Source organism: Centroberyx affinis, unplaced genomic scaffold, assembly GCF_046629955.1.
Source record: "Centroberyx affinis isolate AG114_WGS23_722 - 3 ecotype Tasmania unplaced genomic scaffold, CSIRO-AGI_Caff_v1 ptg004114l_1, whole genome shotgun sequence".
NCBI classification, from domain to species: Eukaryota; Metazoa; Chordata; class Actinopteri; order Beryciformes; family Berycidae; genus Centroberyx; species Centroberyx affinis.
In genome coordinates this window covers 524,549-536,360 of record NW_027281890.1, presented here as the reverse complement: position 1 = coordinate 536,360, position 11,812 = coordinate 524,549, and the positions used below count along the sequence as shown (strand labels likewise).

General features: G+C 41.6%; 1 protein-coding gene across 3 annotated transcripts; it reads right to left on the bottom strand.

Annotated features, from left to right (window-relative positions):
- Positions 1–425: 425 nt before the first annotated feature.
- LOC139663761 (glutathione hydrolase 7) lies at positions 426–11,356 on the bottom strand. 3 transcript variants are annotated; one of them, XM_071542494.1, is made up of 17 exons: positions 11,225–11,297; positions 10,631–10,717; positions 9,630–10,234; positions 8,924–9,150; positions 8,639–8,790; positions 8,411–8,528; positions 8,217–8,284; positions 7,407–7,480; positions 6,978–7,171; positions 4,946–5,033; positions 4,043–4,170; positions 3,856–3,944; positions 3,603–3,755; positions 3,353–3,470; positions 3,049–3,186; positions 2,744–2,843; positions 426–2,421 (listed from the first exon to the last, which is right to left on the bottom strand). In XM_071542494.1, exons 3-17 carry the CDS (start codon positions 9,847–9,849, stop codon positions 2,246–2,248), a joined length of 2,043 nt encoding a protein of 680 aa, XP_071398595.1. In that variant the 5' UTR covers positions 9,850–10,234; positions 10,631–10,717; positions 11,225–11,297; the 3' UTR covers positions 426–2,245. The 3 variants fall into 3 exon arrangements, with proteins under 3 accessions (XP_071398595.1, XP_071398596.1, XP_071398594.1); XM_071542495.1 differs by lacking the exon at positions 10,631–10,717 and having other exon boundaries at positions 11,243–11,356; XM_071542493.1 differs by lacking the exon at positions 10,631–10,717 and having other exon boundaries at positions 11,225–11,335.
- Between the last annotated feature and the right edge of the window lie 456 nt (positions 11,357–11,812).

Sequence of the window (11,812 nt, the reverse complement as noted above, 5' to 3'; positions counted from 1 at the left end):
GGAACGGAATAATACTTAAATGGGAACGGGGTGAAAATAAAGGATATACTTAATGAGAAATCTGTACTCAAGGAACTACAACTACAAGTTCCTTTTCACAACATATTTATAGTCATATGATATTCCTATGAGAAATTCAATATAGCCTTCAGGGCTACCAAAACTTTGGCAATAACAAAGTTTTATTTGAGTAGCCTAATTGGACAAAGTAGGCTCAAGTACAAGTGAGCAACAGTGGAAACCAACGCACGATTTGTTGATTTTAGTGGCTCGCCAAACACTTCGGTAATAGGTGGAGTTTTAAGACAACGTGGTTTGACTTGCTCCTGTCACGTATACCTCTCAACCCCAGCCCCTAGTGCACTTGTTTATGTTAATGTGTCAGCAAAATAAATACAAACATTCTTCAAATTTAACATGTGTGCAAACATTTTATTTCTTGGGTTTGGACATTATTGATTTTGAGTAAAATCAGATACAAAGTAAGTAATAAATAATGCACATCAAGTCAAACGTTAGGTGCTGTGCAAACAGGTGTCTTAAGACAAGATACTCTACAGCAAAGGCAACAAGCATCACCAAACAGTCATAGTGCACTAATAACCAAAAAGAGAGACAATCAGGTTATGGGCATATTGGTCAGTCAGCATTGGCCATTCTGGACTTTTATAGAACCATTTTTATTGTGATGCTTTACAAAAGCTGTAGATACTTTTTTCAAATATACAGTCTAAAATAAAACAATCATAAGTACACTAAAAAATAAACAAGACGCAGCCATTTCTGAGTTGTCCCAAATTAATGCATTTTGTGTTACAACAGTAGAAATTATGTATATAGCCCAACAAATGTTTATATAAAAATAGACAAATTATACTCAAGCCATCATTGAACCTGCAGATTATCCCCATTCTAAAAAAAGTTCACAAGCTTTAAAAGAGAACAAAATCATGCAACAACTCAAATTCTCTTAAATAAAATATATTTTAATGCATTTATTCTACCATTACTAATATTTAACAACTGTTAAACTGAAGAAAACACTCATTTTTTAGGAGGAAAGCAATTGAGACCTATAGGCCCCACCATATTTCCATACCTTTTGTGTAAATAATGTGTAAATATTAACATGGTCCCAAGGAAGCTATTGATTGTTCGCAACAGGTTAAAACTTTAGCAGTTGTACTAAACAACATCTAAGTACAGTCACACACCATATAAAAAGCATGAGAGTAAATGGTTTAGCTTGTGTGTTCAGTTTAGGATCGCCTAGTTTGTGTGCGAAACCATAGGTTTAACCGTTATAACTATTATTACCTTTTTTTTTTACCTTTCCTTGTGATCCTATGTGTTATTTTGAACAAATGGTAAAATGCAGGGGAAATCTGAAAAGCAGATAGGTGGGTTGAGTGCATTAAGGACCGTATGCATGTCGTAATTGGCAGCTTCCTGATGTGATGACGCAATTACTTTGTTCAAAGAATCCATGAGTCATGAATTTAGCACGCTGTAAGAATTCCTGTTCCTATTTTCAGAAGTGTGACCCTCTGGAAACGTCACACTGAGGACTTTCAGGAAGGAGGAGACACATCAGTGTTTGCAGCACAAATAAAGCTAGCTGCCACTCCACGCAGTTCAAATAACTTACGAAGCCTATTAACAAATGTTCACCAGAGGCTTTCCTAGTGCAAGCAAAAATGTGACTAAAAATAATTTGACACTTTTCCATCTTCCCTTCCTCATATCCGCTATCTAAACCCTCTCTGTAATCCCTAAAATGTATTGCTTTAGTCCAATTTTACTAAACAGAGCATCAGATCTGATTTATGAACGCAATTTAATGCGCAATATAGGCAGCGGGGACTTACATCATTCAGGGGACGGACATAGATTTTGAACAGTCTATTGTGACTGAGCGCTGTTTGAGGCTGGGGACGGAGGGTATAAACAGCAGAGGGATGTGAGCTGGTGCTCCTAGTCATTTTTTGTGTGCCTGTGTGAGCAAAAAAGTCTGAGAAGAGGATCTCTATCAGCATCCATAAGTCATCTCAGAGTAAGCCTCATGCCTTTGTGTTCACTGTGTTTCTTCTGTCAAATCAGTCTTTTCCCCTTAAATTTGTTTAGTAAATTGCTGGACCAGCCTCCCTAGCATCATCTCTGCTCCCTTATCGACCCTCTACCTGCTCAAACAGCTGATTTCCTCTTACCCCTTCTTTACTGTCCACCCACCATCCCCCCATAGGCGCTAGGGCATGTTCATGGACATAGTGAGGGCTGAGGCGTCAGCACTGCGGGGGTCCTTCACCCCAATGATGAGGTCATTGGTTCTCCTGGTGCCCTCCACCAATGAGAGAACATCTATCCTCTCAACCTGGTGACCTTTGGCCTGTAGCAGCTCCATGTCTTCCTGTAGAAACTCAGCTGGGGTGAGGGGGAGGAGTAGGAGAGAGGAAGACGAGTTGAGGTCAGCGGCAAGAATGAACAAGGAACAACAGGCGTCAAATTGAAAATGAGATCCGATCAAAATGCAGACAGAATACAGACACCAAGAACGTATATAAACATCAGTTGTAAATGCTATCGGATTATTCAATAACCAGATGGCATATCCAGAAGCAGATGCAGATGCATTTTAATACCAGGAAATAAGAAACGGAATTAGAAATAAAGTCTAAAAGTCAATCTCTATTACATTACATTTGGACCAAACTAGACAACAGATAGATCTCCAAGAAATACTCACAGTCCACTAGAAGTTTGTTGGGCTGCAGCTGTGGGTGGAGTCTGCCATACGCTAAACTGTCACTCAGGTTTTTACGGGAAGACAGAACATTCATCAGCACCTGTGAGAGATCGCAATACAGAATAAGAGATACAGAATAATAACACATAGAGAAATTACTGTGAAACACAATGAGGCAAGACATTTCTTTCCGTTGGATAACATAAACAAAAGCCAAATGCATGTCTACAAAGGTGTGTTTTTATACTGCTAAAAAGCTATCAATCAGTTGTGGACATAATGAATTTTATCAGTAAGTAAATAACCTGTGTGATGCCACTGAGGGCTCTGTCCCCATTGGAGGAGCCCAGGGCCACATAAGTGCCACACAGCCCCAGGGCCGGCCTCACCGCTGTGGGCATCAGGAAGGACATGGGCCTCTTCCCAGGCTGGAGGCTGTTATGCTGCAGAAGTGGAGAACAAAAACACCATGAGGAGGTACAATAAATCGTTCACTGATTTTTTTTTCAATAATTACAAACCAAGATGCCACTGAGAATTATCATGCTCTTAAATCTTTAACACCTCAAATGTTGATTAAATGCGGCACAAAGGCAAAGAAAGAATTACTGGGTTCGGTGGAGAGGAGCTCTGTGTTTTATTAGGCCAGGAGAAGTCCAGGATCTGGCTATTCAAAAGGATTCCTGAAGGAGTGACAATCCCACTGCCAAACGGTTTGTTCAGAGAGCTAAAAACACACAAAATACAAAAAGAGATTTGAATGAAAATGTTCCAGTAATATCCATCCACTCTTAAACTGTCATTGGGGTTTACTTAAATAGACAATGTGCTACAGCAATAACACTATAGCAGGGCATACCTCATGAGTGACACGATGAAGTCGTCCGGCCCCATGACCATGACCTGGGAAGCCACTGCACCCTCCTCCAACGCAAACGATGGAGCGTAGTGACCTGCAGGAAACGCCTGAGAGTCGTTGATCATCTGGCGAAGTAGGGCAGCCTGGGACTTACTGGGAGAACGGAACAACACTGGGTTAAAAAAAATGCCTCAGTGAATTAGGATGGGGTTACACATTGGACATTTAAGGACTATATTGAGGGAAAACCCACCTCAGCATCTGAGCGACGACCTCTGAGACGGAGGTGTCATACATGGGGTCTCCCAGCCCACTAGCCAGGGCCAGAGCTATCTTCACAGACTGTAAATGACCACATGAATTACTGCAGTTTGAACAAAGACAGGTAGTTTGAATACCGTTTATTATGCTGCATGCTGGTGAAGCAGTTAATGTACTACCTCCGCAATCCAGTGGTAGGTGCTGTTCCTGGGCAGCTGGCTGGTAATGTTGTAGCCTTCCAGGATGTTGAGAGCCGTGATCAGGGCAACGCCTGCATGTGGGGCTGGAGCCGCCATCACATGGTGCCCTACACAACACACACACATACACACACAGCAAATCCAACAAGCCACAAGATAAGAGGAAACATTAACAATCTCCATGGGGGAAATTGAGTCACTGCAGCAGCAAAAAGAAATGGGATACAGCAAAGAAAAACAGAATATAAATAAGAATGGAGCAAATGAGGGGTTTTAAACATAAAGCAACCAAATTACGATCTGAGAATGTATAAAGTAGAACTATAAGAGTGAAAAGTATGAAATGTTATCAACATGAATATCAGAATGCATGCTAGGTGTGTCCATATAACAGCAGTAGAGCATACTGAGATAAAGAAGTAAATGAATAATGCAGTATGTATGATATGAAAATATCAAAAAAGCTATTTCACATGTCGTGTGAAAATATTAAAAAAATATCTAGATAAATGCAATATATCTGTGTATTATATACTGTATAATACACAGGATGTGAAATGTGAATCATATTTACATTACTCTATGTACAAGGAGTGCCAATTTGCATACGTGTATTACTGGTTCAAATCGACAAACAGTTGATGGAGGCACCACATACAGAAAAAGGGACAATGTGCAAGGGCGCATGTTCTTGTTTTCTTTTGTCATTATCAGGACATATTTACAGGAAGATGGAGGAATGTTTCAGCTAATGAGAAGAATGTTTCAACTAATGTTTCAGGATTTGACAATCAGTTTGTAGAATTGGGGGTCAAGCAGTCTGGGAACACATTACACTGCTCTAATAGCGCTGATGTGAACAGTATCTGAACTGATATTTACCCTGATAGGTGATCTCTGCTGGCTGCTGCAAGAGTGTGCTGTAGTTTGCAAAGTCTTCCTCAGACAGCACTCCCCCTCTCGCTCGTACCTGTTAAAAAATGCATGGCATGTTTGAATGTAAAAGGTAAAACCAGTCAATTGTCTTTCTCATTTCAAGGAATGAAGACGTCACCCAAAATAGCGCGCAAATCAAAATGAAAACCAGAAATGGTCTGAAAAAGTACAGGTTTAGTGAGTGAGGTGCCGGAATTCAACACCCATCTAGCCTCTGATCAGTAGAAGCACATGTGAACCATTTGCAGCTCTCAGTGGCTGAGAGGCATTCGTGACAGAAAGTCACACAAAATGGAGAACAGAAAACAACTTGCTGCTTGAGGCAGAAACAGGAAAATATTTTCAAATTACTACCTGACAACTGAATGCTCACTCTGAACACTCCGCTGACTACATGTAACTCACATTTATCCTGTTGGTCTTTTATAGTCTAAAACATGATTTTGAATCAATTACACTATGTGTGTAAACTCTCAATGTCTTTATTACATTTATTTTTCTTGTTAGCATACTTTGAATTATATTGTTAACATATATAAACTACATGACTGATATCTTGACGGGAACACTGAAATCTTACAAACAAAAAATGTAGCTCCCTCAAACTCAATATTTACAGCTTAGTAGTTAAATCAACTTAATTCCAGAGGTATAAACATAGATTGCTCTTTTGTCAGCTTACTCACAAAGGAAGAAAATTACCAGCCATGTATACCAAAAATGTTTCATATCAGATGCAATCTCTATTAATAGCAGTAAACTATCCTGGGGAAAAGGTTTTGGGTTCCATCTTGTTTAAGAGAAGTGATGTTGCATTTTTTTATTAATGCAAGGGAAATAACTACCTCTAATAAGTCACATGAAACTCAATAGAAAATAATTCATAAGCTATATATTACCTCAGTTATCAATAGTAAATATGGCTCTCACTGCTCTCCACTATGCTGCAAATGCAAGAATGAGCGTGACACTTACAGTCATCTGTTTTGGTTCTGTCCAAAGCCTATACCATTTTGGGTATCAATACAGGATGACACTAAGAATCATTTTATAGTTGATACACCTTTGAAGCCGCTTGCCAGATATAGAAATATCCTTAGAATAATATGGTATGGTGCTCAATTTTAAATTCTACAGATGCAGTTAGATGAAACTCCCTATTGAATTCTGTGGTATGTGAAGCTTGAACACACTAGAAACATTATCACAGGTACTAAGGTGTACAATTGATCCCTTTGTGAGGGACTGGCAACCTTATCATGTTATATGGCTAATGAATTGTCTGATGTAATGTGCACAGGTGTTTCCGGTCTGGTGACAGTGTGGCCTGTGACTGAAAAGCTCTTGAAAAATGGGTGTGAACCGCTTAGCACACAACAGTGTTGCTGGCAGACCACACCCGCCTCTCGTGTCAGGGAAGTCCTGTCACAGAAAGCTAAGTGTAAGCTCTGCATATTCATTCATTTATATCTGGATAAAAACTAAAGCATAAAAGCTATGCTCATGGTGGCATACCTATGTATGAATGTAATGGGGTGGTGTGCAGTATACATATACTTTTATATGAGCATGAACACGCAAATTTATATGTATGACTACACAGGCTGTAGCTCATTTCCGACTTTTTGGTTTACTAATCTTCCCCTTGACCTTTTCTATTTTTGTGGGATTTGTGGGGTCTTGTTTCTTTTCTATTGTATTTGTACTTGGGTGTCTAACTTGTCACTAAATACCAACACAATGTGCTGATAGTCACTTCAGTAGTAGCAGTAATAACTCATTTTGATCACGATATGATTGTTGAAAGACGATAAAGGATCATGTTATTGCCCAGCCTTAGCCAAAACTTTACCAAAAAGCCCTAAGTGAAAAGTACAGCAGGGACATTAGATTGTTTTCCCAATGGAGGCTATGCAGTATTCATGACTACTTATATAATCATAGATGATGGTGTTGAGAGAAGGCCATGCTTCCTTACTGCGGCCGCCATTTCCTGCGTCAGGTTTCCACTGTAGAAGTCCGCTATTCCATTAGCTGCAACGGCATCCAAGATGGCCGCCAAGTCAAGTCGTCTGGTGAACAACCCGGAGAGGGGAGCCTGGCCGTTGGGGAGGAACAAGTCCCGGAAGGCGTCCGACACGTTCTGGTCCTTAACTTTAGCTAGAGCTTCAGCTAGGGGGAGACAGGCAGTACAGATGAGATCACACTTGCAAATTTTCCCTTTGTTTTTGAGTTAACAAGCCCCCTGTGTGCTTAATAAGACTATCAGCTGTCTTAATACTTTAGTTCATGTTGTTCAGGAGCAATATCAATGCTGGGCAATAACGCAGTATTATTAATGCAAGAACAGTGAGAGTAATGACATTCCCTTCATTCAAGGATTAGCACTACAATACACTAGACTTACCTAGGTCATGAGTAACATTAAACCCATTTCTGGCCACATCTGCTGCCATGGTAACCACATCTTTCCATGGCATTCTGAGGAATACAAACATCATATAAGTTTGGCTCAGTTTACAAACCGTTAAAACTTGTGAATGTACTCTGAAACTCTGAAATTAATTTGTCAAGTTAATAATCCATAATGGTCTAGCAAAACACTTATCCTCCATGCATCAAGTGAGCGCGTTAGCGCTGCAACCTCATCCTCTTAACAATTAAGGCCTCAGCGCCGATAATTACATAGCATCAGAGTAATTGCAGGCCGACGCTCTGACCAGGAAAAGGAACAAACGTGTTCTCCTTAAACACAGCTGGTGATAACTTCACTGGGAATGGATTCACACTCCTTTAATTCTGAATACAAGCGCAGTCTCTGGTTGAGCTGACAGCACAACGACAGGCTGCCCGTTCTAATCTGATTCTTTATAGGACTAAGCTAGATGCAGTGGCAGCTCTGCAGACTGAGCTGTGCACCCATGCTGCGTCTCTGCATGGGGCAATTAAAACGTCAACGTTTAGTATACTTGTCTAACAGAACTGGACAAAATAGGGAAGGAGAAAGGAATAGGTGAATAACAATAAAACAGTGGTTTTACTTATAAAGGGCTTTTAATAAACAGGATTGTCACAAAGTGGTGTACAGGAACCAGAAGACACGAAGGAAGGAGGGAATGCAGGGAATCCAGAAATCAGACCGCAAGTAGTCATGGTATGAGGAAAGATGAAAGGATTATAAATAATTGTAATTAAATAATAATTGCGATCACAGTACCTGCCATACAGCTGGTGTGCCTGATGCATCCCACTGAGCATGCCCGGTACTCCAACCAGCAGGCCAGGCTGAAATACAGCAGCGAGAATAGCCCACATCACCCACAACTCACAACAGCAGTAACACTTTCTCCTCTTCTCTCACTCAACGTTTGACAGGAGTACGGGGGGAATATGCCAGAAACAATGCCTCACCTTGAGATCAAGGTTTGCCTGCAGCATGTCCTCATGGATCGCAGACGGTGCCGTCTCTCTGAAGTCGATTACCCGGGTCTCATTCTTACGGATGTCATGCACCAGCATAACTCCGCCACTGCAGAAAATGTCAGAAGAGCTCTATGTTGGCTTCGTATTCATATTTATCCATTGTTTTTACATCTACGAAACTAGCAGGTAGTCCGACAGGTTGATGTTATCACTCACCCTCCGATACCAGAGGTGTGTGGGTGGATAATGCCCAGACAGAGGGCAGCGGTGATGGCAGCGTCCACACTGGAGCCCTGCTTCCCCAGAACATCAAAGCCGAGAGACGTACACTGAGCCACATCAGTCACCACCGCTCCCTGGTTAAAGACCTTGGAACAGGAGGAAGGGAGGAAGACACTGTTAATCTGTCTGAATTTACCTGAGGGTGTGGCAGTGTGTGTGTGGGATCAGATAAAGACAACAACATTATTGCTACAGCATTACGAAAGTAAAACAGCCTACCTGCGGGTCTCCAAAGTAGATCTGCATGATGAGAGCTACAGTGACTCCTGTGGCGAACGTGAGGCAGGCTGTGATGATGACTGTCAGTCCGTCTCGCTGGCAGGCGCAGTCGTCTGCCAAGGGGTCTCTGGTGGTCTCCCGCAGGGGCGAGATGTCATGGCTGGCCAGGTCAGAGGCCGAGGAGGGGAGACGCTGGAGGCGAGCTGTCTTCAAAAACAGATCTGGGTCTGGGACGTACAAACCAAAAGGATGAGGATAAACAGGAAAGAGCAGGACACACACCATATTTTGTCCTCTCACGCCAAACTCCATTCAAAAATCTGGCAATGTAATGCAGCCTTGCTTCTTGGCAAACATACACACACTGCAGAACATGACTTAATACCATTAATGAATCGTTAGGATTAACTCTTCAATTCAGCATGCATCCAATACACCAAATAGCACCTATATCAATAAACTTTCAACCTTTAGAATTGGTTTGCCTGTTATTCCTGCAATCCTCTTGCACCACAATACATCATGCAGGGCAGTAGCAAGTACTGTGAGCAAATTGTTAATACTCAGATTTTATTGAAATACAGTTCTGCTTGGTGAATCCCCCTTTTGTCTGCTGAATTTACCAGTGCCTGAACTGAAACATCTCTCTAAACATATTCAAGTATATGTGAAATGTATTTTTTGCAGTATGGGCTCTCTGACTGACCTGTATCCTGCTCGCTCAGAAAGTTGTCATCATCTTTGCGAGATTTCTGAGTGTTCTCCCCAGACAGCGCGTCGTCCTCTGGCAGCCTGGGGAAGCTGGTGATGCTCATGTAGTCCACCGGAGAGTAGGCACTTCCCAAGGTTGTCTCTGGATTGGCATCTTTGTCCGTCACTAGCCCACTAGAATACCCTGCCACAATTTCAGGAGCAGGGTTGTGCATGACTACTCTAGGTCCCGCAGTCACACAGTTAAGGGATCAAAGTCACAGCTGGCATGGAGAAAAGGGCCTGCTCTTTAAAGTTAGGCAAGGAATTCCATGTTGGAGGGCTACATTTGATTCTGGTCTGGGACACACCTGCTAAAATCACTATAATATTCCTTTATGGACCTATAATGTGGCTGTGGTACTTGATGGGATTGTTTTAACCTCCTATGATATCACTACAATATTCCTACAGGGATTTATAGCTTCGTTGTGACATTTGCATCCTTTTTACAGGATTGCTGCAGTTGTTTCTCCTTGGGGAATATTCTAACACTTGTTAGGCCGAGACTCTGATGTGCAGCTCCCGGGATGATGATGCATTTTTCCAGGTATCCATCTCCTGCAGAGGATAAGATGTCAAGTAGGTTAGGTTTCAACCAGAAATTTCTTCCAGCGGCATTCGTCTTATTGGGCTGCCAAGCAGGCTTTGAGATTGTAACCTCGCAGGATTTACATAGCCGTATCACCAGACAGCCATAGCCTACTTGACATGCGACAAATCTCGCTCTGCCTTCCTATGGCGCAGAATATGGTAATCTAAAATGAAAATGCCATTATGTAACAGTATAATTTGGATTCAAACCAGGGAAAGAGGGCAAACCTCCGAGGGGCTATTCTGTTTTTAAACGTTCAGATGCTCCACCGCACGCACACAGAATGACACATCACTCGGTTTATTCTCTAAATATATATATGCGACGAAAACACTGCTCATATAGGCTATATATCTACTTACCGTATCGCGAAAATACATATGTTCAAGCGTAAATCATCCTTGGAAATGTGTTTTTTTTTTTGTACAGCAGGTGAGATGTGGACTCTCCTTCAGCAAGAGAGACACAAGCTGCCAGATCCGTGACATCACACCGGAGTGAAGTTAGCTTCACATTAGCAAATAAGACATGCTGTGAGGATTGTTGGCTTTCTGCAATGACTTGTGAAGGAAACATATAAAACACATTTGATGGATATATTTGTGACTGAATGGAAGATGTAGAACAATTTGCAACGTTTTTTATATTTCATTTTTGTAAGAAAATATTCTAAACGCACATTCACAAATGGGAAGTAATGAATTCCATAAAGATTCTTGTAAAGAAAGACAAAAGCCATAATTTCTTCAACAAAGACATGAATGGTTCCAGTAATCCCAAATACATATTGTCAATGTGCTTTCACGTTTCCTCCACAAGTTATTCAAGATAGAAAACAGCCTACACAGACAGAAAAGCCAGTTACCAATATCAAACTGACTTCACTCAAGTAGGCGTTGCCATCTTTACAATCCAGTAAAAGCTCAGCATCGAAGCCGATGATAAAATCTCCTTACCTGCCTCATGCTATATACCTATATTGTATTGGCGATGAGAGAACACCCTTGGGACGCAGGGTATCGTCTAGACCAAATCGTCTCGCTACAGCTCGCCTCTTATGACTGACGAGTCCTCAGAGAAGAGCGAGGTTGATAAACAGGTTTTAGCAGGTCAGCAGCACCTGCTCCAATTACAAACTCGTTGTCCCTCCTGTAAGGCCATCTTTCCTTGTTCTTCTACCTGCTTCACAGGTGATAGATAATATCAATCTCAGGTGATACCTACGTAATAATAGGCTAATGTGATAGCCTATTTTATTGATCCCCACAAGGAAATTCTTTCTGCTTGCCTCCCTCTTCCACGGGGAGGTCAGAGGTCAGCTCCAAAATAGTCGTTAACCATTTGGCCACTCAGCTGCCAGAATATATAAGATTTTGGATGTTATTCTCTTCAGACATTTGGATCATTTATCTTTCAGCTGCCAGTCTTCTCATGTTCCCATTTTAAAGCCCCCTTGTCATAGTGCATGATACCCCTCCCCCATGTGCCCCACTATACCAAAGGCTCAGTACACATAATTAATGTCACTCACTGCACCTGTCTGT

Excerpts from the sequence above, each read along its gene's own strand:
- LOC139663761 (XM_071542495.1), bottom strand. The coding sequence starts at position 9,849 with ATGCACAACCCTGCTCCTGAAATTGTGGCAGGGTATTCTAGTGGGCTA. Across the intron at positions 5,034-6,977 it reads CGCAGGAAATGGCGGCCGCA|GTACGAGCGAGAGGGGGAGT; the intron begins GTAAGGAAGCAT and ends ATTTTTTAACAG. Across the intron at positions 3,187-3,352 it reads GCTCCTCTCCACCGAACCCA|CATAACAGCCTCCAGCCTGG; the intron begins GTAATTCTTTCT and ends CCACTTCTGCAG.